The following is a 27902-nucleotide window of genomic DNA, read 5'->3' as shown; positions in this document are numbered from 1 at the left end:
CCGGACCTTATTTCCTGTCAGGGAAGGGAAGGAAGGGCGGGAGAGGGATCCCTCAGTTTGGGGCCTGGTTCCTTTCATGCAGTAAATACGGCCAGCTCCATAATAACTAAGTTGAGTAATCAGTTCCATTAAAATGCCTTCAACAACAATGATGTTTATTGATACATCCCATAATGAGTTCAGCAATAAACAAGTGCAAGAATAATAATAACAAGGTGGTCAGCTCCATAATAAGTAACTTCAGTAACGAGTTCAGTGCTCTGTAATGAAGAAGTGCATTGATCCGTCCCATAATGAGACCAATAATAAGTAAGCGCAGTAGTAATAAGGAGTGCATCAGGTCAGCGATAAGCTCAGTAGCAGATCGGTTCCGTCATGCCTTTGTTGATACGTCTCATAACGAGGTCAGCAATAAATAAGTACAATAACAAGGGATACAGAAAGCCAAATGCGTAAGGAATACTTGAGGTCAGTAATGAGCTCAGTCATAAGGAAGTTCATTGATGCGTCCCATAACGAGTTCAGTAACGAATAAGTACCACAATCGTAGGGGATAATCAGGAGTACGCAAGGACAATAAATAAGAGACGCATAAGGCCAAATGCATAATACGTAACATCAGATACATAAGGAATACATAAGGTCAAATGCATAAGGGATACTTGAGGTCACAATGAGATGGATAGTAAAATAAGGCCCCATACAGGCAGGACAAAATAAAGCTGCTTCAGGTGACTTTGGAGGGATGCTGTTTCAATGAGGCATGTGTCCTAAGAGTCTGGAAGTTGCCCCAGAGCTGCACTCCAGTGCTTAGGACTGGGCCATGGCTTTGGTGCGGCTTCTGGACTCTTAGGAGGCATGTATCATTTAAACAGCATACCTCCAAAGTGACCCAAAGCAGCTCTGTTTTGGCCTGTCTGTACGGGGCCTCTGTGGCCTACTAAAGAGGTTCACTGATACCCCCCATAACAAGTTCAGTAATAAAGAATGGCCTGTCAGAGAGCAACAGTGCCCCATCAAACTCCAAATCCCAGGATTCCCGGTTAAAGAGGTGTCAAGCTGCTTTATTTCCACACTAAGATGCTCTGTTAGGAGGCACGGCCTCTTTTGCTCATCACATAACCTTTGCCCACTAGTGGCATCTGCCATGAGATACTGCTTTCCACCTTTGGCAGCCCTCCTCCCAAATCCCCAGTCGAAGGCCCCTCTTCTTCACCGCACAGGATGCATGGGAAACATGTATTTATTGGATTTGTATCCTGCCTTTCTCCAAAAGCGGGATTCAAGGCAGCTCACAGAGGGAGAGTTGTCCCAAAGGACGGGAGTGAGAAGATGTGCTGCTACTGCCAAGAGGGCAGAGTCATAACTGGCTCTTATGAGGCAGCGGTGCGTCACATCTGGCTAGCGATGGTGGTGCCGATGAGAAGGGAAAGGGTGACATGCGAATGACTGAAGAATGTAATGGTTAAGAACAACACACGGCACCGTCTCCACTGTCTTCATCCAATGTGCACTGAAAGTAGAATGGGAGCATTAATAGGGCTTTTGGGGAGCAATAATACGGACTTGGGAGCAAGAGGAAAGTCTGAGGCTTCCTATGTGTGTGTGCATGGGTTGGCTTCTATGCACCTCAGGGCTGGGATTTCTCTTTCTGGTGGAAGCCTTAAGTGGCAGGGAATGAGCAGGCAAAAGGGAGCATTCGCAGGGTGAGGGCTAGTGGGGTTTGTAGTGGCTTCGATGAGGCCAGGTTTCATGTCTCCTTTCTTCCTTCTTCCCCAGACGCAACAGAGCAGGGATTAGGTAAAGAGAGAAGAAAAACGATGGGAAGAAAAGTCTTTTGGGGGATTTTGCAGTAGAGTGGCTAAGAGCTGTGAACATTGTGTGTGTTTGTGGATGCAGTAAAGAAGAGCTGGGGGCTGGGGGCTATTTGTGTGTGAAGTCTTTCTGATGGGCATGGCTCTCAAAAAATGCTCATGTAGGAAATATCTGGAGTTTCCAAAGAAAGCTTGCTGTATTAGCGCTACCTAGTTGTTTGCAATTGAGATGGGCTTTCGTTGCAAGGTGCTACCCAGGTAAGTGGTGGAAGCCCATTGGGAGATGGGTTCATGGCCGAGACACTTCCAGCTTCCTACAAGGAGGGAATCTGATCTTCCTTCTGTCTAGGGAATGAAAATATATTGCTTTGGTGGGGAGGGGAAAGGCCTTTTGGCATCTTGTATCTGCTCTGTTGTGTTTGAGGGGGGGTGGTAGGAGACACAGACATGGGGGCACCTCATTGTGGGATAAAGGTAGGACACGTCTGCTGTGATGGTTGCATTCTGGTTTGAGATCTACTACGCCAGCAAAATAACGTGGTGAGAAGACCCTGTATTGGGACACAGTGAATGTCAGAGTGGCAAGTGGTGCTGAAAACAGGGAAGTGTATAGTCCCACCTTGCAAATTGGGAGAGCATTATAACAGCTCACACATACCTATGACTCACAGGACACAACCCAAGTGGCAGACATCTCTCACTACTCGCCCAGAACCAATGGCTCCTTGCGCCAGGGAGGTGTCCTGAGCTACTGTAGTAGGAAATGAGAAGACTTTTGCTTAAGCCGCTTCCTGTTGCATTGATCAGGAGGTAGCTGGAGGCTGAGCCACAAAGCTGATCCATTTAGTTGACTGGTTGCGGTCGTCCAAGAACCAACCCGGTGAGATCTTTCCCAGGTCTGCTCCGTGGACAGTGTTCACTGGAGTTGTAATGGCTTGGATTTAAATAGTGTGGTTGTCAATACTGAGGGGGAGCGGGAGAGATGGGATCTGCTCATGGTTGAGGGCTGAAATGTGTCGCTGTGACTGGTTGAAAGGCAAAAAGAAGCTTCGCTGTCACACACCGACTGCATGTGATGACACTGAAGGGATGGATGCTGGTGGATGTTTTAGGTGTGGCACCATCTCATCACCGGCAGATTTAATACAGAAGCCTCAATGATTCTTGATATCACTCAATGTCTGGGGCCAAATTGACTCATTAGAGGTTCCCCAACTTGTCAAGGTCCTCTCATAGAACCGAGCTAAAGCTTGGTGGATGTGTTGCCCACCCTGATGTTTGGACATATGTGCAGATGTGTGGCTTTTATCTTTGTATGTGCCTTCAAGTTTGACCTGATAATAGAGACCCAGGATTTGTACTCGCTGGAGGTTCAGTTGCTGATCCTCAGGCTCCGCTCAGGGCTGGTAGCCGGTGTGTTTGCTCCAGCAGCGGCCAGAAATATCCGTCTCTAGTTTCATAATATCAGCATTTTAAGCGCACAGGAGAAATGCATGCATTTATTTAGTTTCAGGGATGTTCCCTGTTTACTCTGACTTGCAGGGTGCTGCAAGCGGACAGCCGTCTGGAGAGAAAGGTGGCAACCGTAAAGTGTTTTATAATGAAACTGGAGAGCCCAGTTCCATTTTATGAACCTACATAGCTTCGAAATTGGGGCTTGCTCTGGCTTAGGAGCTGGCGACATCTCCATAGCGTGGCCTCTCCCATGCCCCAGTTTAAAGCTTAGTAGGTTTGCGCCAGATGTCTTCTTAATATCTTACATTCTGCACTAATGTAAATGCAAAAACCTTGCCTGGAGTAGGCCTTCTGCACTTGCATATCATCCTGAAGAATAAAGGCTACCCAGTGCCTCTGAAACCACCGCTTGCTCTTATTAAAGGCCTCCCTGTCTTAATTTCCCTTCCATGTGAAAAAGACTAGCTGGTGACAAATACTCTTACAAATATCATGTTGCCTTATCTCTCTATCACTAATGTTCTGGCCCCAGCCCCTGTTCCTTTCCATGCTGTGTCTCAACGCATGACAAGGTTTTGCCGTGCCTTTCTAGTCGCGGTAATATGGTATCCGTCGCCCAGCTGTAAAACCTAAGCATACAGTATAGTGTAGCACTGGGCTATTTTTAGAGCGCCTGATACTGTACATGCCCATAGAAATGGCTCCTTTTGGAGGAAGCAGAAGGCTGGGGCCAAGGAGTCTTTTTCCCCCTTCCTCCTTGCTCCTCTTCTTCAAAGCTGATGCAGCATGCGTGTTTGAAACCAGAATTTGCGAAGGCACATCCCTATGTGCATGTGTTTGTGCACATGCGCATGCTACAGGTGTCTTGACTAGAACCCTAGCCTCCTCTGTCCACTGAATTTACTTTCTTCAAACCCTTTCACCCCACCTTTTAATGTGTAATTTATTTATTTAATATCTATCCCACCCTTCTCTTGGTACAGGATTCAAGCTGATTCGCAACCGTTCAAAGCAGTGGTTCCCAAACCTTGGTCCTCCGGATGTTTTGGACCTTTGCTGCCAGAATTCCCAATGGTTGGCCAAGCTGGCTGGGGCTTCTGGGAATTGAAGTCAAAACAACTGGAGGGTTGAAGTTTGGGAATCACTGATTTAAAGCAAAAATAATACAAAAGTTAAATGAGAATGAAAGCATACTTATGTTTGGGATGCACAGGTTTCCAAAACATGTTGAAAACATGATAAAATAGAAGCACAAAACCAAGAGACGTGACATCTGTTGCAACACAGTAAAAAGCAAGTGTCTCCCAAAATAAAAGGTCTTTGCTTTCCAGAAGGAAGAGGATAAGGAAGTAGCTAATTGTACCTCTTATGGAAATGGAGGTGACTTCCACAACATGGGAGCAACCCTGGAGAAAGGTCTCTCCTCTGTCCCCCTCAAAAGTGCCTGTGATGGTGGGGGGACCAAAAGAAGGCCCTCCCCTACGGATCTTAAAGCTCAGACAGGTTCATATAGGAAGATAACGTATTTCGGATAGTCTGGGCCCAGGCTGTTTAGGGCTTGAAAGGTCATAACCAGCACTTTGAATTCTTCCTGGAATTTGATGTCAGGCAGTCAAGTGTTTAGGAGTGTGGCAGGTTAATAAGGTGCTAAATATCAAAGGAGTCAGCACAATTATAACAGCAACTGCCAGAAACAGAGTTAGCTGTCTTAATCCATATTTCCAAACTGTAAAGAAGAGTGTAATCCCCATTCTCTTCCCCCAGTGTATGTTGAATGTGGAGTGGAAGAGAGAGATGGCTTGTTGGGGGCAGAGGAGGGCAGTAGGCCAGGTCAGGAATAAGGTAGATGTCTGGAAAGGGATGAGGAATGGCTGAGGAGCCTGATGTTCTTAGCTTGGAGAAGAGATGAGAAGAGAGAGGACACGATAGCCATCTGTAAATATCTTAGGGGAGGTCATGTAGAAGATGGCGTCTGCTTGTTGGCTGGGGCTCCGGAGACTAGGACAAGCAGCTGAACAGTCTGTAAGATTAATTGAAAGAGAGAATATACAGATCAACAGAACAGCACATCATTAAAAGCCCACTGTCGTCAGTTCCTAAAAACCTGTCCAAAGAGCACAGTTTGTATTGTATTGCCTGCGAAAGGAGAACAAGGAGGGAGCCGTCCTGTCTTTCCTAGGGAGGAAGCTACAAAGTCTGGGAACAGTCACCAAGGAACGAAGCCCTCTGTCCCCTATTGCCACCATTCCTGGGAAGGCGATGGGACTGAAAGGCTTCCCTGAAAGAGCTTAGACTGTGGCCTGTTACAGACTGTCAAAATAAAGCTGCTTTGGGTCTCTTTGGAGGTATGCTATTTAAATGAAGCATGCATCCTAAGAATCCGGAAGCTGCACCAAAGCTGCACTCCAGTGCTTAGGAATGGAGTGTGGCTTTGGTGCGACCTCCGGACTCATAGGACCCATGCATCATTTAAACAGCATACCTCCAAAGAGACCCCAAGCAGCTTTATTTTGGCAGTCTGTAACAGGCCTGAGCCTCCACAGTCTCATATGGAAAGATGCGGTCCTTCAAATAGCCAGACCCGAGCCATATAGGGCTTCATAGGTTCTAACTAGCACTAATTTGTGAGTATGACAATGTATTGAAGGTTGCTTTGAGGTGTGTTAGGCTGAAAGGCCAATAATTGCACAGTGCCAAAAGCGGGCTTGCAGCTCTTCCACAGAAATCTGTCCTGGCTTTTTCATTACCTCTCCATCCCCAGAGTTTTCTTAATTAGAACATCTTAATCTAGGGCAGAGCAGTTTGAAGGGTAGAAATGCCTTCTGATCGTTGTTGTGTGCCCTGAAATTGTTTCTGATGTAGGATGACCATACCATGGAGCCAGATTTCTTCCCAGGAGGTTTGCCTCTGTGGACTTCCTCTGAGACTGAGCAAGTGTGGTTTGCCCAAGGTGGGTTTCCCTGGCCAAGGAGGACTCAGATCCTGGTCTCCCAGAGTCCTAGCCCAACACTCACACCACCAGACCATGCTGGCTCTCCTTCAAACCATTGGCTGCTGTTAAACAATTGGAAATAATTCACCTTTGCAGATCTGCTGCATCTAACCCAAAGATCTGGCAGTAGATCCTGATCTACCTTCTGTTTCTCCTTTCACCACACATGGGGAATAAGGCATTGAACTGTACAAGGAAAACCTAAAACCAACTGCAAGTCTTCTCTGTAAAAGGCAAGCACAGCTAGCCTCTGGCTGCAGGAATGATTGGTAAATAAACCCTGAAGTTCTGAATTGAGGCTTGCATGTCTCTCCCAAATTGGTAAGTGGGACTACGTTTTGGTGAAGGAAGCCAGAATTCTGCAGAGAGTGGGTGGCGCTTCATAAGGTTGGGTCAGGAATGAAAGAGTTTGCTGCTGCTGCTGCTGCTGTGTGGCCTCCTCAGTACTTGTAGGGTGGTCTCGGCCACTTCCACTTTGGAGTCTTGTACTGGATTGCAAGAAGGACTGGAGAGTGCCAATTAAGCCCAGGACTGCAGTATTAAAGGCGACTTTCAAGCCCTGGGTCTAGGCAGTGCTGGAGCCTGCTGCCCAGCCCCTAAATTGTTGACGCTGCAATCGCATCTCTAAACGGAGGAGCAGGTTTCAGGACTAAGAATAGACTGCCAGCTTCCAAAACCACCACCTTCAGGGAACACTTTTTGTACCACTGGGTTGTTGGCAAAGTTACCCCGCCAGCCCAGATGGCAAAACCTCTGTCATTTGTCAAAGATTCTGGGATGCTGTCCCTCTTAGCTATGCTAAGCTATGAATCAGCAAACAGCTGGCTCTCGTCTTGCCTCTGTCATAAATTCAGCAGGTAGCCTTCCACAAAGCACTGCTCTGCAAGGGTGGAAATACTGATTTACAACTGCTGTGCTTTTAAAAAAAGCTCTTTTGCATACTTTGCTTAGTGCAAAGGCATACAGATTTCTAAGCTCTCCTTTCTTTTTGGTGTGTTTTTTAGCTAGAACACCATGGTCCAGAGCTAGGTAAAGACACTGTCGGGTGATGGGTGATGTTCACTTTCAGAACAATCTGATGCATGTTTAACCAGAAACAGGTTTTCTATCCTTTGTGCATGTTACAATTAAGGAACAGAGAGCTTCTGAGTGGATGCTTGGTTTCCTAGGAGTTGGCTTTCAGTGCTGGAAGTGAACCCACAGTGTTTTCCACACAATTCCACCAAAGCTTTCTTTGTTGCAGCAGACTTAATTTTTGTGGGGTAAGGAGATGGTCTTTTAGTTGCTTTGCTAAGTAGCAACCAGAAACCCTTGCTGATTGACCCCAGATTGCCTGGAGACCTTACCACTATTGAGTCTCACTGACCTGAAAATTTGCCCTAGAACCTGTTGGAGTTTTCTTTCCCGACCAATTGTTGCCAGCCATTGGAAGTCTGTGCTCTCAACTGGGGAAAGAAAACCCTTAGGACTTCTAAATATCGGTCACCCCGTTATCCCTGACCGTTGCCCATTTGGCCTGGTTTGACTTTTTTTATCAGTTCCATTTCAGAGTTTCAGTACAGCTGGTTGAACATTCAGTTGCACTGTTTCATTGACTGCGGTATAACAGTCCAGACAATTATGGATTAATGTATCGGGAAAGAGGAGCGACCTTCTGCTATTGTAACAACCCTGCAGTGTAGGTGAGGCTGGGAAGGTGACCAGCCCAGTGATGGTGAACCTTTTAGAGGCCGAGTGCCCAAACTGCAACCCAAAACCCACTTATTTACTGCAAAGTGCCGTGTCCTGGCTTTCTAGTAACAAACTCTGGTAAACTCTGTGCTGGGGGGATGGTACATGTGCTCACAAACAGGGCTCTGAGTGCTACCTCTGTCCCGCGTGCCATAGGTTCACATCACTGGACTAGCCAAAGGCTAGGTGGATCCCCCAGGCCAGGACTCTGACCACTGCGCTACATTAGCACCTATGTTCACTTTTGCCACTTTGAAGAGGCAGTTGTGTGGTGTATCCCAGGATCTCACTCTTCATCATTTTTGGTACCGTATGGCGTACGATCCCTTTCCGGGGTTGATCTGTCCTGAAATTAAGCAATTTTGCACTTGGTTTCCTAGTCGACGGGTGCACAGGGTTCCACTGAAATGCCAGGAAAGGAAGCCAGATGGTCTGCCTTTGGGACAAGAGAAAACTGGAGGTGAGATGTCTGGGATCGGGGACAGACTGAGGGTTGTCTAGCCATGTACTGCAGAATGGAAATGTGTTGAGCCTCAGTGTTCAGTTGAGACCCTAAAAGCGTGACTTGGCCTTTCTAACTACCCTTCAGAGGGTAGTTAGAAGAGAAAGGCTAGGCCACTGGTGATCCTGACCAGTTCTCTTTGTGTGATAAATGGTTGTGTTCTCGCTGTGCCGTCCATCACTTGTGCTTAAGAAACTGTCCTGTGAGAAGTTTTGAAAGGCACTGTAAATAAAACCTCCATGACACTTCTTTAGAGTATTTGCTGTTCTCCCATTGTCCCCCTCCTTCTCCTCCTTCCTTTTAAAAGGCTGACCATGCGCACTGAGTCTGAAACTGATCCCAAGCTACCTGCCTTTCCCGGTTTATTTTTTGCGCGGGTGCGTACCAGGCATAGTTGTTTGGAGGGCCTGCCGCTTTGTGCTCCGCTTTTGCTGCAGCCTTTGAGCTGCGGGCGTCAGAAATCTAACTCGGGCTCCTAATGGAAGTTGAGAAAACCAAGCCGTAATGGAGCTCTATGGTTTGGGGGCTGGAGCCAAGGAGCATTGACGTTGTAATGAAATTTGGCTAAAGGGGAAGCTCATCCCTTAATGCCAAGCCGGAGTGCAGCACAGATATTGAACCTGTTTGTGGCTGGCAGTCGTCCACAAAGTTAGCTTCCTGTCCTGATGTACTGGGAAAAGTGTAGTACAGTTGTCTAGGGCATTGTGGATTCTTCCCCATATAATATACAAAGGGATCTTGCAACACCTTTGAGACTGAGCGAAAGAAGCTGGCGGCGTAAGCTTTTGTAGACTTAAGCCTACATCCTCAGATGCATTAAAACTAAAACATGCTGTTATCCAGTCCTTCTTGCCTTTGGCACTGGAGCGTGGCCCTCAAGAACTGCTCAGGCCCTTGGGCCACAGAGTCTCCCCACTCTTCTTATACAAAATATGGTGGAGGTGTTGTTGTTTTTAATGCAGAGGAATCTTTTGGTCCTGGGTTGGGTCCAGTGTGTAAAGTTTAATATACTGCGAACCCTCTGTTTGCTTGGGTTGGGCGGGGCAGCAAAATGGATTTTGCAATAAACCTCTGGGTAGCTTCCCAGAAGCAAGCATTGTTTACCGCTAGCCTTCTAATGCTTCTCTTTCTTCTTATCCTCTCTCAGTCTTTTTTCTTCCTTTCTGTTGTTTTCATGCTGATAGTACAGGGATGGACAACTTCTAGACCTCACCTGAACTTGTAGACCAAGGCTGGACAAAGTATGGCTGACGCCCCTAAGGGTCAGCATTGTTGCTCCAAAATGTCTCCTTAATGTACTGCCAAACTGGTGATGGAGCATTGTCCCAAAGGCTTCCTGGGGGCGGCGGGTACTTTAAGGGGATTCAAGAGAAAGAGGTTGCTTGGGAAGTTCAGTAGGAGAGCCTAGGGGGCTATTATTATTATTATTATTATTATTATTATTATTATTATTATTAACCTTTATTCATTTACACAGCACTGTACATACAATCTTTTTAATCGGATGGTTCCCTGCCCTCGGGCTTACAATCTAGGAAGACACGACACAAAAGGAGAAGGGAGTAGTGGTGGGGAAGGGGATGAGGTCCAGCAGTTCTTCTCTACCTCCGAGGCCTGGATCAGGGGAGAGGGACTGGAGGGAGGGCTTGGCTTCTTAATGGATGGTTTGCTGCTGACCCACCCTATCCAATGTTAGGGCTGGCCCAAAAGTTGAGGGGGAATGGGTAACTAAATCCCAATAGGAATATGGGACTGAAGGCAATGTTGTGTTGTGTGCCTTCAGGTTATTCCTGTCTTGCAGCAAACCTATCAGGGCTCTTTCTTTTTGCAAGTTACTGCAAAGGGGGTTTGCCATTGCCATCTTCTGAGACAGAGAGTGTGACTTGCCCAAATTCATTCAGTGGGTTTACATGGCTGAGTTGGAATTTGAATCCTGGTCTCCAGAGTCATAGTCCAACATCCAAAGCACATAGCAAGACACCTAAGTTTGGAAGCTGTTGATCCCCTGTGGTAGCTGCTAATCCACCCTCTTCCAGCTCTCTGCTCACCAGGTAGGAGTGGAACTGTCGAATTGTGGCCCCTCCAACTTGCACCTGGAGGATGTGAAGGGGACCGGAACTGGGGTGACTGCAGTGGATATGGAGAAACCCTGAATCTGCTTCAAACGCAAGGAAATGTTTCTCTTAGAGAGCCAGGATGGTGTAATGGTTTGAGTGTTGGAGGCAGTGGTTTAGATTGCCGCTCAGCTCTGGCAACCCACCGGAAGACCTTTGGCAAGTCACGCTCCTTCAACCCAAGAGGAAGTCAATGGCAAATCTCCCTTGGAGGAATCTGGCCAAGAAAACCCTTGGAGAAGGTCACCGTGAGTCAGAGTCAACTTGAAGGCACATAACAACAACACTTTCTATTTGCCTTCCTTGGCCAAGCACGATCTCCTTCTGCTGGAAAATAAGTTAACAGGAAATGTTTATGTTTCTTCTAAATATATACATTCTGGAAGTTGAGGTTTTGATGGCCGGAGCATGCTTTGCTGTGCCAGAGAAGGGTGGGCATGGGATTGCATACCTCTTACAAGGCCACCCCTTTTCTGGACATGGAAAGTGTAAATTGCTTTTCCTCGTACTGCGTCGAGGGGCAGCAGTTCATATTTTAAATTGGTTGTACTGTTCAACACTGAAAAATTCCTGTTGTTCAAAACCAGATGTGGGCAACATCCAGTCCATGCATCTACTGGGAAGGTAGAATATATGCCATTGCTATAGACTGCAAATTGCATGCAGTTTTGCATTGCTCATTCTGGGCACACTGTTCACTTCCTTTTTGTAGTTGGAGCACTTTTCATTCTTTGAGGCAGATAGTGCTAAGGGGACCAGTCAGCTCTTCTTCTTTCCTTTTTATCTTCCAACCTCCCTTTTGGCTCTTTCTCTCTTGAATCTCCCTCCTCCGCCTCCACCTTTAAACACCAGCCTCTGTATATTCCAAGGACATCTTGTCACCTTTTCCCTCCCTCCCAATAAAATGCTAATGTTTTACTCTGAAACTTATGGTGTTTGGGGGAATGCTGCTAGCTCAAAGCATCATGCTCTAAAATGGGAGCACTTGGTGTGTTTAAAGGGAAAACAAACTTGGCAGATTCCTAGTTTAGGCTAATTCATGCCTTTCTAGAGCCAATGTAGAATCGTGGTTTGAGTGTTGGACTAGGATTTTAAGAGACCAGGGTCTGAATTCCCCTTAGCCATGAAAACTCACTGTGTGATTTCGCACAAGTCATTCTCTCTCAGAAGGAGGCCATGACAAACCTCCTCTAAGGCTGAGAGAGTGTGACCTATCCAAGGTCACCCAGTAGCTTTCCATGGCTGAGCGGGGATTTCTCCCAGAGTCCTAGTCCAACACTGGAAGCACTGCACCCCACAAAAGAGCCAATATTGGAATCCAGAAATGGCCCCAGTTTGCCAAACCTCTCTGAAAAGCTGAAGCACAGTGGGAAGCAGTGCATTTGTGTCTGCAGTTGGGATGTGTAGTTGTAGTCCCTGCTCCCCTTTTAAGCTAATTGGTGGCATTTTGGACCCGTCTCCTGACGCCAGGCTTATTGGGTAATCTCTTTATTTGGGTCAAGTTTATGGTCCCTGGGCCTCCATGGCACTGGATAAAAGCGGCCAAATTACACAGTTATGGTTAATGACAAAGTTGTACAAATAAGCAACATCTCTGCTGTTATCCTGAAGATAAACATACTTTTGGGATCTGTTTGTTCACAAAGAATGATGTGTTCTCTTTCTCTCTCTCTCTCTCTTTGGCACAAAATGGAGTCCCACATCTCTTAGGGGAAGCCTGCGTCTGGAAGCAGCGCTTCTGCCTGTGTTTAGGCGAGAGGGCTACCCCAGATACGTTTTCTGTTTTGGTCAGCGAATCTGCCACTCAGAATGGGGAGGTTTGCTTATATGTTTCTTGTGGCCTTCCTCTTACCCTGAGAGAGTGACTTGCCCAGGGCCACCCAGACGCTTTGGACTTCAGCCCCCAGAGTTCCTAACAGTTGAGCAGGTTGGCTGGGGCATCTGGGAGTTGAAGTCCAAAAGATCTGAAGGACCCAAGAACCACTGTCCTAGAGGCCTTTCCACCACTTCCCAAAGTACTTGGGAGTGGGGACATTTAACACAGATGATCATACGTATTACAGTGAGAGCCTTTAGGGTTGAAGAGCGGGGTATAAATACCATAAATACAGCGGTATAAGATGCCTGAAAGGGAATGGCTAGAATAAGAGAACAAAAGGGTCAAGGAAGCAGCTGTAAGACAAAGCAAAACAGATGCTGACATGAAGATTCCCGTGGAGATCTTTGCAGGAGACTCATTAAAGGAGCTTTGCCTTGGCTGAGGCTCGCTGTTAACTTGCAGGCTCTCAGATCTCAGTCCCAGAGCGGCCCAAATGGGAATTTTTTTAACCAGAGCCCCCCTCTGTGCTCCTTGCTCCTTCACGGGAGTTTGCTCCTGCAGCGGAGATTGCAAGTTTGATGGAGGATTGCCATACGCCTTTGAGTCCCGAAGCCTTGAAGATCTTGGCTCCGTCAGCAGCCCACCCTGGGATTGGCATACAGGCTCCGGAGACTGCCTTTTCCTTGGGCCAACGGTTATGTTCTCTTCCTCTCCTCCTCCCTCTGGGATAAAAGGAGCCGCATTTGACCAGTGACTTGCTGTTAGGTCAGACAGGCATATGTCCAATTTAATGTCCTTTAGATGATGTAAGTAGGAAGACGCGTATGGGGCGCCTGCCTATAGCACGGGCACACTGTACTTCTATTGACATTGCATTGTCCTGTGTCTAAACAGTGATGCTGAGGGTCTGTGAACTTTGGATGTGCATGCCTTCAAGTAGCCTGTTAACTTAGGGCAACCCCATGCATTTCATAGGGCTTTCTCAGGCACAGACTAGACGTTGTTTGCCATTGCCTTCCTTTGAAAAGTAGCCTACACTGCCACCTATTCCTTGGTGGTTCCTCAATCAAGTAATAACCAGGCTTGACCCTGCTTGGCTTTCAAGATCACATAAGATCTGGTGCCTTTCCCATTAAAAAGATCTTGGGTCTTGGAAACAAATCCCTTTCCTGAGGTCAGTCACTGGTCTGAACTGAATATAAGGAATATAAGAAACTACATTCTGATTCTGAGTGCTTTTGAGGTTTACTCATGTGCAAATGCATCCCTAGAGTGACAAAGTTTAAATCTTTCAGTGCGTATGTAACATTTCTAGTCCTTTTTGTCCAAAACCTGAGTCATTGAGCAAAAGGAAGCAGCCGGTGAGGTTGAGTATCTCTTTCTTTCCCTCTCTGCTCCCATTAAACAATTCCAGCTGGCCCTGCCGTGCCAAGCCTTTTGCGTTCCCACGATCTTGGAGTTGAAGACCCTGACCTTGCAACTGTGCATTCTCTTTTTTTTCCCTAGACGTGTAAGAAGCAGTGGGAGGCAATGACAATATGTGGTCAAAAGGATCTCCTTTCTGAGGTTAGCAGCTAAAGTTGCGTCTTCACCGGCCAAACCAAACAAAGGGTTTCTTTGAAAGGTGAGGTGCGGGACTGAGAGATGAAGAGGCAAGAGTGGAATGGATTTCTGTGTCTGTGCTAAAGAAAAGCAAAGGAAAGAAACAGACTTCTTTACTGGGAGCAACTTGGGCTAGCAGCCTTTGTGTGCACAGACCAGAGGGGTTCAGTTTCCCCCAAGTTACAAAGCAAAATTCTGAACCACTCACAAGCCCAGTTAAGGCAATCCTTCAAGCCAGGCATGGGAAGCTGGTGCCCCTCCAGATGCTAAGGAACAATGAACTACATCTCCCTTGCTAGATGGGCTGTGATGTTGAAGGGATCTGGTAAGATTCAGAGGGCTACAGGTTCCCCAGTTTTGCTCACTTTGAAAGTCCAAAGTGATCGGAGACGTGTTTGTGTGTGGCTCCATGTTGGCTTACATTCAACCCCAGCTGTAGCTTGTTATTGTGTCTGTATCATCGAAACACAGCTTGCATTACAGGCCAGAACTTCAAACCATGGTTTGAATTCAGTCCACAATTCTGATATGAAGGATAAGCACAGATTGTCCTTCTCTAGGCCCTCCAGTGCAACTCTGCTGGAGGTTGACCACAGAGTTGCGATGGAAGATGTAGAGATTCCTAGAGAAAAAAGTTTCCCTAGGCATTTGTAGGTGCTTCAACATGATTCTGTGGTGGCCATTGACAACAGAGTTGCACTGGAGGATCTAGAGACAAGTGTTTGTGGACTAGTCACTCCTTTGCGTGTCTGTTGTGAGTGGTTCCGTAAGGTTATCCAGATGCGTTTCCCCCCTCGGCTTAAGGAGCGCCCCTGTCCGGCTCCGGCTCTGCTGCGTTGGCATCTTCTCCGTCTGTTTTGGGAGCCGCAAGCTCTGTGCCACAAGGGTGTGCGTTTGCTGTGACCGCTGAAGAATTCATACCGAAGAGTCGGTTCCCAGGCTCCCTGCATGGTTGGCATTTTGAGCGCCTGCAAAGGAGGAAGCGCTGACACTGTTTGCTAATGACAGGCCAGAGCGCGGGGAGTTTTTGGTGCCTTGCACGGCCTCGAATTGTGTGCCGCTCCTTGCTGAAACAAGCTTGGGGGAAAATATCTTCTCCAAGGGCTCCGTGTTCTTTGCTCTCTGAGAGAGAGAGAGAGAGAGAGAATGAGATTGAGGGAGAAAAACACACACCAAATTCCAGTCTTGCTCCCTGCGGTGTGCACTGCTTCTCCTTGTCCAAAGCTAACAGACGTTGCTTTCCCTCCGGTGTTATTTAGTCTTTAGCCTTTAGTCACAAATGCCTTCCATATTGGTTGGAGCAAAAACCATTTGGGGATGGGTAGCTAGTTGTCTTTTCCAACCTGTTATTATCAATGTTATTATCATAAGTTAAAAATACAATTAAAACTATCCATAGAATTAAAAACATTTAAGTTCTTAGATGTCTGTTATAGCCAGCCTGTCTCATCTTTAGTCATCTTGGCTTCTAGGGAGATTTTTTTTCCTAGCCTGTTTTGGTTTGGGATCTGTTCATTTGTCTTGTTAGCAATGACTTGTATTCACAGAACTCTCTTCCGGCATTTCAGTTGCGTTGGTGCTCTTCCTCTCAGCTGGCCGTACATACAAACTGAAAATACTATGGCGTTTTACAACACCTAGATGAAAGGGCCTTGGGTGAGCAAGGCTGAAAAAGGCAGCCCAAGACTTGACAGCAACCTTGCCCATTAGAGCAGGTCCCATGGTGGTGTTGGGCTGCAGATCCCAGAATCTGTTATCATTGGCTGTGCTTGGCTGGGGCTTCTGGGAGTCAAAAATCCAATAACCACGTTTTTGGGATAGTCTTGGGCTATATGGACCACTCTGACTTGTTCGACTTCATGTGTTCATACACTCTTCTGTGTTGCGTGTGAGTAACCTCTTTTCCTGTTTCTCCCGCAGAGTGACCAGCAGCTGGATTGTGCCTTGGATTTGATGAGGCGTCTGCCTCCTCAGCAGATTGAGAAAAACCTCAGTGACCTGATCGATTTGGTAAGTGTGGAGTCCCTTAAGCTACAACAGGATTCTTCTTGTGGCTCTTGCTTGGGCCAGATATCACAGCAAGCCAGATTTGGCATTAACCATTTCAGTTCCTAGTGATGCCAAACCATGATGTAGAGCTGCTAGTCTTATCTTACTCTACCACCAACACAGTGTATGAATTGCCCTTAGGATCAGTGGGATCTGGAGGCAAAACATTGGCTATAGAGGCAGCTTGTCAATTCAGACATAATGCTAGTCAGCTTTCAAATCCAAACTGTGGTTGTGGGTTCTGATTGCTGGCCAGCCAACAACCAGTAGTTTGAAAGCATATAGATTGTCTGTGTTTATGCATAAGGTTAGGGGTAAAGAAACAGACTCGGTCAAGTTGCCGCCCAGCTGCAAGGTCTTGTTAGGCTGGGAAAGGCAGTTCCCAAACCTCTAGTGATGTTGCAGTGGGACATCAATGTGCAGAAGAGAAGGAAGTGGATGCTTGGATTGGTTTTTGCTTTCGTTCCTTCTTATCAATTTGCATTTCCAGTTCAAGAACCCCTGCTTTAAGACTTCATCCCGCTCTCTCTTTGTAGAGGGAAGGTCCTCTGAAAAGCTGAAACTCCTTTCTGTTCCACCTCTTCTAGGTGAAGGAAGGCCCCTTGGGGGTGTCTTCCTTCAAATCCACATTCCTCCCACAACCCTGCCACCCCCAAATTCCTGCAGCTGAACTTGTTGAACCCAAAGGTGGATGCCTCCTTTAAGCAGCTTAACACCAGATACCCCGAGGTCCCCATGGCTGCAGTTTGTCGAGCGGGGAGACACTCTCTGCCTTGTGGAATTCTGCTGACAGAAGAGAAAAAGCACCCAACTTGACCATGAAACGCAAAGGCCCGATGATCTAGGGAAGCAGGTGGAGGGCCTTTTCAGGGTCACTGCCTCCATCAGCCTCCCCCCAAGATGCTTCCTTGTTCATTAGCGGAGGAGCTGCGTGGCTGGCCCTCTCCTGCCACATCTGTTGCTGCTTTCTCAGGCGGCCGAGCCTGTAATTACCGTTCATTAGAGCCCTTGTCAGTCACGGGCCTCCCTGAAGCCCGGCCTGAAAGGAGCCCGGCTGCGGGTGCCGGTAATCTGCCTTGGCACGGAGCGCCAGGCTCGGGGTCTAATTACTAATTATTGGGAAATGGACAGCTTGGAGTCTTGTCAGCCCACGGGAGAGTTTGAGAAAATTGCGGTGGGAGAGACGGGCGGAGGGCAAACTGGGAGCAGGAGGCGGTGGGTTTTTAGGATAATTGAGTAAATTAGTACACTTTCTGGGAGCAGGGAGATGGTGAAACTCAAGCCCTGGCCTGGCTGATAGCAGATTCTTCTAGATGTACGGATGATTTAGCATGGCTGTGTGTCCAATAAATATATGCAAGTATAATATAATATAATGTATTGGTGTTGAAAATGCACACTTACAGCACTTGTCCCAAGCTCAACCTGGATTCCAGAAGGATGCAGTTAAGTCTGTCTGTCTGACTGTCTGTCTCTCTTTTTCTCTCTCTCTTTAAGCAATTAATAAATAGGATTATAGACATAAAATAAGGCACAAGTTTCCACAAGTTCAATTACTGAAGATGAAACTGCACAGCATCCAGGATGGGAGTGTAGAATACTGTTTACAGGATTCTTCAGTGGATAATGGTATTATCCTCTATACTGTGGTCATGTAGTGTTAGGGTCTTAAGTCTATAGATCCAGTCCCCCCCCCCCCCCCTTTTTGTCCAAAACGGCTAAAGAAGAAGGCACCTCAGTATCAAAGGAGGACAAATTAGAGAGTCTGCAATGTTCTGAGCTGAAATGCCTGGCCTTGGATTGCACTGTCTTCCTGGTCAGGATTGTAGATTTATGGCTCCTGAAGCATGGATGCAAGTCTGTGGTGGTTTTGCCCATGTCCTGCAGCTGACATCCTGCGTGTCTGCATTTCATCACATAGATTAGATTGCAGGACCAGCAGGGGATTTGTTGTTTAATAGAGTAGGTTCCTATGTATAATATGTGAACATTTTCCATTTCTCAGCATCTCTTTGTCCAAGGACTAAACAAGGTCAGGTGCCAAAGTTAGTCCAGAGTCTCTTTTTCATACCACATGCTTATTGTACTCTGATCCCACTTTAACGGCTATGGGGCCATCCATTGGGATTTGCAGTTTCTTGAGGTATTCAGAATTCTTTCCTGGAAACTGCTAGTCCCTTATAAAAGTACACACCCCAGGCTTCAAGAATGGAGCTGTGGAGTTTTAAAGTGGCTTCAAACTGCTGTTGATTGTGTAACGTGAAAGAGACCTAAGTACTTGTCATGCTGTCACATGCTTAAATTGGTCTCTCCCCCTCTTTTGTGTTAGGAAGCAATGTAAAAGGAGAGGTTTGATAAGATCAGAAGTGAGGGGTGTAAGGTTGACAGACCCCCAGGAACCCAGTCCATGTATTTAACATGACTTTCCCCAGCCCTGCTTAGACTCCAGATTATTCAACAGTTAGGAAACGGATATGTGTCTGAGTCATAGCTCCACAGCTTCATCCCAAGAAAATGTTTTCTTGGTGGCGTGCCTGTTGTGCTTTTCTTTTCCTTTTTAAAAAGGGCAAGGCTTCCCTTAAAGCCACACCTCTGAAACAGTGCCGTTGTCCGCCTCCGAGGTTGTTTTGGCTCTCTAGGTGCCCTTTATCCTTTTGTGATGTTCTCTTGAATGTTTTGCGTTGGGCTGCGGGACTATAACAAGACTATAAATGAAGCAGCCACATCCCTCTCCTGTTTCTCAGCAGCAGATATACAGCGACACAAAATCTATCTCATACTGGAGGTGATGTGTAGTCAACTTCAACTGATGGGCCCATCGTCCATGAATTCATTGAGTCCCCTCTTAAGGCTGCCATGTTGGTAGACATCACTGTATCTTGGGACAGTGAGTCCCACAGTTTGACTTAGTCTGTCCTCAGTGTTGAGCTCTGCAACCTGATAAATTATGAGAATGGGAAGAATATATTGGGTGGTGGTAGTAACAAAAGGCTTCTGGGTGAGCCATTTGCCTCCCCTGGGATTAGACTGTTTAGCCTTTTTCCAGTCTGTCTGGCAGGGAAAGGCCTTTCTACCTACTTGCTTTCCTGGTGGTTGTTGCTTTTCAATGGGAGATGCCAAGGATTGAATCTGGGGACCTTTGGCAAACAAATCTGGTGCTTTACCGTTCATCTATGGTCCCTTTTCCCCCAAAGAGGAAGAGGCAGATCTTCTGAAGAATCTTGAAACTCTGCCTCCTGACCTGTGGAAATCTTTCTGGCTCCGACATTTGCAGCAGCCACCGTCCATGGACGTTTTCAAGCTTTTCTTTGCCACCACGAGGACTAGAACATTGCAGGGGCTCCAGAGTCAGGCATTTGAAGATTGAAAAGCCCATTCTGTGTCCAAAGCTGCCATCTGTGCTTTTGGGGAATTGCCCTCCATATCCAAACCAAACTTTCATCCTTAGCTTCAGGTGAACAAACACATCTCTCCTATTTACATGCATTCTGGCTTAACAACTGCAGGTTGTTTGAATGACAACCAGGTTGGGAAAGACTCAGATGCAGGGGGAAAGGCTTAGTAAGTGTGGGTTTCCTTAGGACTAGCGACTCTCGAGGTGGGCTGGGGAGAGAACCAAGGCACAGGGCATTGCCAGGATGCCTGCCAAAGCTTGGATAGCCTCTCATCCTTTCTGGCTTGCTCAAACACACCTTGCTCACCGACAGCTGCAGGGGTTCAAAAGGGTGGCCTTTGTGAACTTGGCGTTCTTTCCGAAAGGCGTCAGGCACGGTGCGGTTTTGCGGTCCTTCGTGCCGAAAGCAGCTGCAGCGGCTCCAAATTGAGAGTTATTGGCTGAAACGAGGGGACTTGGCACCATTAGCACAGTGCCCCCTCGGTGCAAGCCAGTTTTCCACTCAGCAAGCGTGGCTGTAAATGGAAATGTCTTCAGCTTAGAGAAGATTACCATCAAGGCATTCGGAACTCGTTTTAAGACCTCTTTTTTTAAACATGCCCAGGCGGCCAAGAAGGGTCTCGGCTAAAATTGGGCTTCATTCGAGCGTCGCTCGCTGACTGTATACCAAAGACAGATTTAATCTTGAAAAAGGACGTTTGAGAATCCAAAACTTTATCCCAACACTCTTTTCTGTGAGCTATGGTGGATTCAGATACTTTAAAAATCTGTTGAAACCAGCAGGCATGGGGAAATCAAGGCTGTTATGCCTGTCACCCAATGGTTTCTGCTAAGTGGAAATCTTGTCTCAAGGCTGCTTTGACCCAGAGTGGATAATTTTGCATTGCCAAGCCAAACCCATGCAAGGGTAAGGCTTTAGGGCCGCATTCTTTAGACGTCTCTAATTGGTTGGCCGTGGCACTTGAGGATTTGAACTAATTGAGGGAGATGTCTTGGGAATGGCACGCTGGCCGGCTCAAAGCCCATGGGACGGTGTTAACAGAACTTCGCTCATGTCTGCGATCTGTCACTTGCAGTAATTGGAACATGGAAGATGGCTTTGTTTTATGGGCTTTCCCTCCTATATACTGGAATTTCCAAACCACGGTGTGTAATGAACATTTTGGAGAAGGGTGGAAGATCTGGAGAACCAGCTCTGGGGACGCCTGCTGTGACAAATACATGAATAAGCATCAAGTTGACAGTTACTATTTCAGAAGAATTACTTTCCTCACCACCAAGTTTCTTCTCCTGAAGGTTTTGTACCACAACTCCCACAATCTCTTACCATTGCTGGGTGGGGCTGATGGGAGCTGTAGACCACTCTGTCCAGAGGAATATGGAATCTGTGCCTCTTCTTTCTCACGTCCAGATGTCCCCTGAGAAGCAAGGCTGGTAAAGCATTTATATCCTACACTCTAGTTTGACATCTAGAGACCCCCAGGCCAAAGAAGGATGGCTGCAGAGGAGAAAGCTGGGATCTTCCATCTTGAGGGAGCCTAGAAGTTGCTTTGGGACAGCAGCTCTCCAAGATCTTGGGCAGTATCACTGAAAACTCATTCCTTTTGATGGAGTGGGAAGTATGCACACCAGGTGATCAACTGCTGAATTATGGCCTGTCCCTGAGGAGGGATTCAGCAATGCACAAACACATCTGTTACCGTGCCACCACTGAAATTCAAGCGCCAACTATACATCCATGGACGTGGGCACAATTCCGAGATTCTGGCTTCTCATTTCTGTAATGGACGTTAGGCCGTTGGACCTGTTTTTCTGCCACGAGAGGAAATGTTTAAAAGCCTGCCGGATGACTCAGTAGAATTAGAATTAAGTTTTATTAGATGCCGTCCGAAAGTGGCAGAAATCTAGCTGGTGCTGGCTGGGGTGGATGCGTGGGTGTAGTGCCAGTGTAGTTTGTTGTTGTAGGAGCGTTGGCTTCTCTCGTTGGCTTGAGCTGTCAAGTGTATTTTCAGGCTCCCCCCCCCAACATTAACCGTCTCTCATTTTTCACTTCCGTAGTGGTGACGTCTGTCCCATAAGAATTCAAATGAGAACCAGAGCTTTGGAGACGTTTGCAATGCAATTAAATAGCAATCCTTGTCCGTTTAGGGTTTGTTTAGGGCTTGTCTTCTGTCTTGATTTGTTCTGGAAGTCTTGTTTTGGAAGAAGGCTGCTTCCTATAGGGCAGGGTTGGGCAACTGTGGGAAGCTATGGGGCCGAGTTCTTTGCATGCCCATCCACCCATGGTAACCCCACGGACACACTGGAGGAAAAAATGGTGGCCTGAGAGCGTAAGGGAAAATCTGCTCTGAGACCGCTTTGGATTTTTTGACTTCTGGCCAACTCACCGCTGGGAAGGTGTCAGTTACAACTGGATGCATGCACTTTTGCTAATTGAAGCTGCGTACGGTTGCTTGGCTTGAAACGGAAGTTCTTTTTCAGCCGGCTTGCTGGAAGCTCATGAACTAGATAGGAGTCTCTGAGAATCCTTCACCATCACTCTGTCAATTTTTAGAAGGAGTAGGTGCCTTTCACAGTGCTCACAAACATCAGATGTTGCTTTCTGCTGGGACTTTTTCCCCTAGTTGCCATCATACTTCATCCAGAACACACACCAAAGTTTGAATGGGGTAAAGACCCCAATGCCAGGTCTTCCCCCACCAACCGCATCCACTTTTCTTCAGTAGAACCTCAGGAGGTTGATGCTCGAGTGCGTTCTTGCGTTGGCTCAAATCCCAAAAGGGCTTGTTCCCCATAACCTGACATGAATCCCATCTTGATAAAGGCCTGCTTCTTGGAACCTTAACTTTTCCCCCGTCGGCATCCCAATTTCGGAGCAGGAAGCGAGGGTTTGGCCAGCTGCTCATGAGGGTGTCTGGTTTCTTTCCTGGGCACAGGTGGCCACTTGTCCTGGCGGTCGAGGCGAGCCAAAGGCCTTTATTGTTTAATTAAAACGTTGTCCTCCTACCTGGTTGACTAACTCCAGCCAGATTAGCATTTCGGGAGGACAAGGGGAGCCTTGTTTGACATCCGCTGTTGATATGGCAGCCTTGTTCTTTCAATTTGTCTTCCTCTTTGTCTACAACCGATCTCCCTTGCCCTCTTCAAAACGTTACCACTTTTCGGGTGGTATTTCCCTCCCCTTCTGCAACCCAATTCCGGATAGTGCTGTTATTCATTCCCCTGTTTGAAGGGACAAAAAGTCCAGTCTTGTCTCCGATTTCAGGGTGGGCAACGTGAATCAACCCTTCCATGGGTTCGTCGATTCGGTTGAAATGACAACAAGCACGCAACTCATCACAGTGGCAAAACGGACCGTTATACAGCCCAGATGGCCAATGAGACAGGAAAAATTCTGAGCTCTTTTTCCAAAGAGAAACTAGAGAGGAGGAAAACTAACCTCTGAGAGAATGCTAGGTTTCTGGGGCTACCACTAAGAAAGCCCTGCTCCTGGTTGGATGGACTTCAAATGGAGAACCTTCTGGGCAGATTATCACTTCTTGGGGAGGTTATAAGGAGGCCCTTGAAAGATTTTGAAAGACCCATTTCATGTGTGAAACACACTGTGGAAACATACATATGTATATTTATTTTGGTCAGTGACCAGTAGCAAGGGAGCAAAGTTGGATAAATAAAATTCAAGGCAATACAGAGTTAAAAGCAGGATTAAATATAAATTACTTGTGTTGCAGTGATTTTAGAAGGACTGTGGAAAGCAACTGGTGACTTGTGCAATGCAATAATTGTCTGGAGGATATGAGTATCTCCATACCAGAGCTTGGAAAAGTTACTTACTCCTACCACAACACCACCTGCACCTTGGTTAACTTGCCTGGGTTTAAAAATAAACTTGACGAACCATTTTTGAAGGGGAAAAGATACCTTCATGGTGGGCCGAAAAATGAATTGGCCCAACTTCAGTGACTCCAATGGAGTAGCAACTTGTGGACTCACAAGTGACCAACCCACAGCGCAGCCCCTCTTTCCCGTCTATTGTTAAAGTTGTGCTGCAGTGTTGCTGTGCTATCCTCATATATATATATATATATATATATATATATATATATATATATAAAGGGAAAATGACACGTGTCAAGGAAATGTATTTTCTTTTCTTAAATTTAACTAGCCTGGTAATGTTTGGCAGGTTTCCTGGAAAGTATATTAAACCCCACCCAGAGCATGAGCTAGTGGAAAAAATTAAGCTGCCGTTCATGGGCAGCTTATTCTCTTAGCAGCTCTTGGATTTCTACTCCATTATAAATGTTTACCACTTTTACCCCCCCCCCTCCAACACCAATTGCTTTACAGCCCTTGGTTTGGCAAGGGACAGGCTTCTTCATGCACACACACATATACACACATTTAGCTTTATGAGACCACACTAGTGGTTGTGTGATAACGTGACCTGCATTTGTTTAGAGCTGTGGGGAGGGAGGGTGCCCACATGAATGTGCATAGTATGCTTTAACAGTGAGAGATGAGGAGATGTGACTAGTTGGTCTGTCACACTGGAACCATAATGTACAACTCTGTTATTCACGTGGGACACAATACTTGTGTTTGCAGATCATGACAAGCCTTATTACTGATATTATTATGATTATGTGGTTTGTTGAAATCTGGCTTCTTGTGATGTGGTTTGTTTAGCATCCACAAATCATGGTCTTAACCCATAATAGTTGTTTGCTCATAAAATGTGGCTTAAATCATGGCTTGTTGTGACTTAAACCATGACCACAGCTTGTTGTGATCTGCAACTATATTTCCCCAGGTGCCCTCTTTGGGGGGGGGGGGGGAAACGGAACTGGCGACAGGAAAGACAGGTTTGTGTGGTCCTCGGCTGTGCCATTTGTGGTTTCCGCAACAAGTCAGAGTTAACGCCAAATCAATCACAGCGCACATTTATGCATTGCAAAAAGCCGTTGCTTGTTTTAATTGTGGCTTGTTGCTAAGAAGACTATCTGTCTCATTCCCACTTTCCCCCCAATTCAGGTCCCAAGCCTGTGTGAAGATCTCCTGTCCTCAGTCGACCAGCCTTTGAAGATTGCCCGCGATAAGGTGGTGGGAAAGGATTATTTGCTGTGCGACTACAATAGAGATGGAGACTCATACAGGTGACTGTCTTGCTTTTCTCCACAGGGTTGGAGTCTTTAACTGTGGAGCATGGATTTCTCCACTCTTCCTAGCAAATAATATTGATGTGTCACTTTCAGGGAGCGCAGAGGAAGTGTGACTCAGTGCTCAAGGAGGGAATCAAACCCTTGCTCTCCAGAGTCATAGTCCAACACTCAAGCCACTACACCACACAGTTTGGGACTGTCTCACTCATAATTCCTGGCCATTGATTATGCTGGCAGGGACTTCTGGGAGTCCACAACATCTGGATGACCAAAGGTTCTCACCATTGCTATAGATGGTTTGAAATTACACTAAGATGCACACACACACACTACGGATGCTTTTGTATATTTTCGATCTGTACTGTCTTCGCTCATTTCTAAGCTGGCTGTGGTCCCATTGTTATGAAAGAAAGCAGGAGAGACACGAACAACGTAAGAATAATAAATGTAAAGGTAGACTGCGGATGAAAATATGAAATAGTATCCTTTTCCCATCATATAATAAATGTCCTGGTACACTGCAGATGAAAACGGAAATAGTATCCCTTTCCCATCATACCGTTTTGAGGCCTTGGTCTTGTGGCCACATGTTTTCAGGGTCAGGGAGCCATTTGTCACATTTATCTTGCCAATCTCCAGCATGCCTTCTCATTTCTGAGGGCAAGTGTTTTCCGTATGGTAACAAAGCAGTTCCTTTTGGAGGATGTAAAAGCTGCCTTTGGTCCCAGCCAGCGGTCGGGGAGAAAGAAATGCCCCATTCAACCTCTGTCCCTACAGCTGGCGAGGGAATGCCAATTAACACTCACATCTGGGGGAAGTCAATAGCCGAGACATCTGGAGAGCCAAAGCCGATCCTTTAAAAATGCACACACATACGCACACGTGTACATACATTTTAAAACTCCAAGGCCCCCTGAATTTCCCTCCAGTGTTTCTATCCTTCCTTGTTTGATCGCCTTTCTTAAATGGAATCCTTATGGGGTGAAGTTAGTGCCAGCGGCCCAGTTTGAAACCCTTTAGTTACAACCGGAATAGTTCTCCTGTGTAGGCAAGCTAGGACCCCATCGCTCTCAGCCCAAGTGGGTTTATCCATCTGTCTTTCTTCAAAACAGCCTTTCGCCTAAGCCATTAAATGTGTTTTGAGTGCCTGTCTGCTTATAAAGACATTTTTTCAGTCTGTGGAGGGGTAACATTATGAATTGTTAACCACAATTAAATCAAACCCACCTTGTTAAAAGAGAGGAAGGAGATGGGAGATACCAGAGAGAAAGAATACTTGCTGAGTGGTTACTTGCTTTAAAACCAGGCGGTTATTCTTAAACCACCGAAAAAGCATAACGTTTTACTCCCAAGGATCTTAAGTGAAGGATGGCTCAGCTCTGTTTCTCTTCACGTTTCTATGTAAGTCTTCCAGACAAGTCAGCAAAAGCTGCTAGTCGCTATTGAAGCCCTTTGAAAACTACTGATGATTTTAAAGAGCCCTTTCTCTTAAGAGGATGGACTACAGTTGACTTGTCCATCTCATTCTGCTGCACATATAGACCAGTCCTTATAGTGTAAGCTTTATATGGCAGAGAACCTAGTCATGTTGTAGGATGTGTTGTAAATACTGCAAAACCAATGACAAAAGTGAGCAAGAATGGGGATACCTCCTTCTGGGGGAGTAATATGTTTCAGTACTTAACACACTGATGATTTCTCTCTCTCTTCTGCAGATCACCATGGAGCAACAAATATGACCCGCCTCTGGAAGATGGCGCCATGCCCTCTGCTCGCCTGCGAAAGCTGGAGGTGGAAGCGAACAACGCCTTTGACCAGTACAGAGACTTGTATGTCAGCTTCTCTTATCATCTGTCTGTTTGAGGGGAGGAGGTGGGCATTACCCTCAGGACAGGAATGAAACCGTTTAATTCCTCTTAAGGAAAGTTGCTGAGACTGCAAGATTTCGGAGCAAAGTATTATCTCCTTCCTGCCCCCTGCTTCTCAGCAAGCCTTAATTTTGCAGCTAAGGTCTAACCGAAGGCTGTGGTTCCCCAGCTGCACTTAGTTGATGGGGTTGGTTTCTCCCTTTCTTTCTCTCTTATTTTAGGCTCCCCCCGATATGGGCATCACAGACAGATTCAGCCCAAATCTAAACCAGCCTTAGGTTACAGGAAACAACCTGTTGCCGCAGGTTTGGAATGTCGTAGAATAACAAGTGCTCCCCTCTCTTTAGCCATGATTGAAGGTGGTTTCCTTTCTAGCAGATTTAATCTTCTAGTCTGGCAGCCGGAGCCTGGAGAGGGTGTCCATTGGAAAGCAGGGGGCTTCCTCCCCAAACTGTTGCCCCCATCCCATCCTCTGTCTGGGGGCATCTTGTTTTGGCACACTTCAAAGATGGGCAGAATGTGGCTCAGAGACCAAGTGAGGCTCTCAAGGACTCACTGCCATCATTTTTAAATATTAAATTGAAAATGTCCACCAGCCCCAAAACAAAACAAAACAAAAGAATTGACAAATAAAGCAAAATACATTTCCATATGTAACTAAACTAAACTAAAGCAGATACATAATATTAAAGCAATGTCAAATTTTGGAATTCCAGATAAGAGAGACCCAACTTGTAAGTCAATACCCAATCGACTAAAATGACTAGTAGGCATGACACACATTCATGCGTGGTTGGATTTGTGGTTGCTCAAGGAGCTCATAAACACTTTCCAGTCTCAAAAAGTCTTCAGTCGGTTTGTCTTTTAAAACCCACACTAGTTTGTTGACTCTCAGCAACCTTAACAATCCAGTCTTGCATCGTCGGTGCTTCAGTCCGTTTCCAAGTTGGAGCAAACTTGTGTTATTTCTGAGTGGGTTTTGTCAAGCCAGATGCTTTTCCAGTGTATTGAGGAGGTGCATGATTGCAGATTTCTTGCCTTTTCGAGAACGAGCCCATCTTTGGCCCCAGAAACCCAAGCGTGGAGTACAGCTGTAGGTCTGGAGGCACTTATCTGCTTTGACGTTCCCCGTCCTTTAGTTGTGTGGGGTGGGGTGGGGGGTGGACTGAGGAAAAGATGGATCCAATTGTAGAATGTAATCATCCCTGATTGTTTTGAAGGAAGGGTCCTTAGAAGCGGGTTGAGGCAAGGCTCCTTTGCGGGAAGACCGCCGAACCATCAGCATTTCTCAAGTAAATTCATGACGACGAGGCGTGACGGCCATTGGCCAGATGGGCAATATGGCAGAAACTGGCTTTCCGTCATCAAGGAAACGGCACTCCTTGCCTGGTTTTCTTTCA

The 27902-nt window shown here is 46.5% G+C and overlaps 1 protein-coding gene across 2 annotated transcripts in view; it reads left to right on the top strand.

Moving 5' to 3' along the window:
- The window catches only part of LOC149307619 (F-actin-capping protein subunit beta isoforms 1 and 2), a 45497-nt gene that overhangs the window by 223 nt on the left and 17372 nt on the right, over positions 1 to 27902 (top strand). For both annotated transcript variants that reach the window (XM_089534111.1, XM_089534110.1), the window contains exons 2-4: positions 15950 to 16039; positions 24507 to 24628; positions 26350 to 26463. In XM_089534111.1, coding sequence (XP_089390237.1) covers positions 15950 to 16039; positions 24507 to 24628; positions 26350 to 26463 — 326 coding nt within the window. The remainder of the gene's footprint in view (positions 1 to 15949; positions 16040 to 24506; positions 24629 to 26349; positions 26464 to 27902) is intronic.

The sequence above is a fragment of the Sceloporus occidentalis genome, unplaced genomic scaffold, assembly GCF_023333645.1.
Source record: "Sceloporus occidentalis isolate IW3139 unplaced genomic scaffold, rSceOcc1.0.p SCAF_8, whole genome shotgun sequence".
NCBI lineage: Eukaryota > Metazoa > Chordata > Lepidosauria > Squamata > Phrynosomatidae > Sceloporus > Sceloporus occidentalis.
Note: the sequence above shows the minus strand (reverse complement) of the source record. Positions and strands in the feature narration are given on the sequence as shown.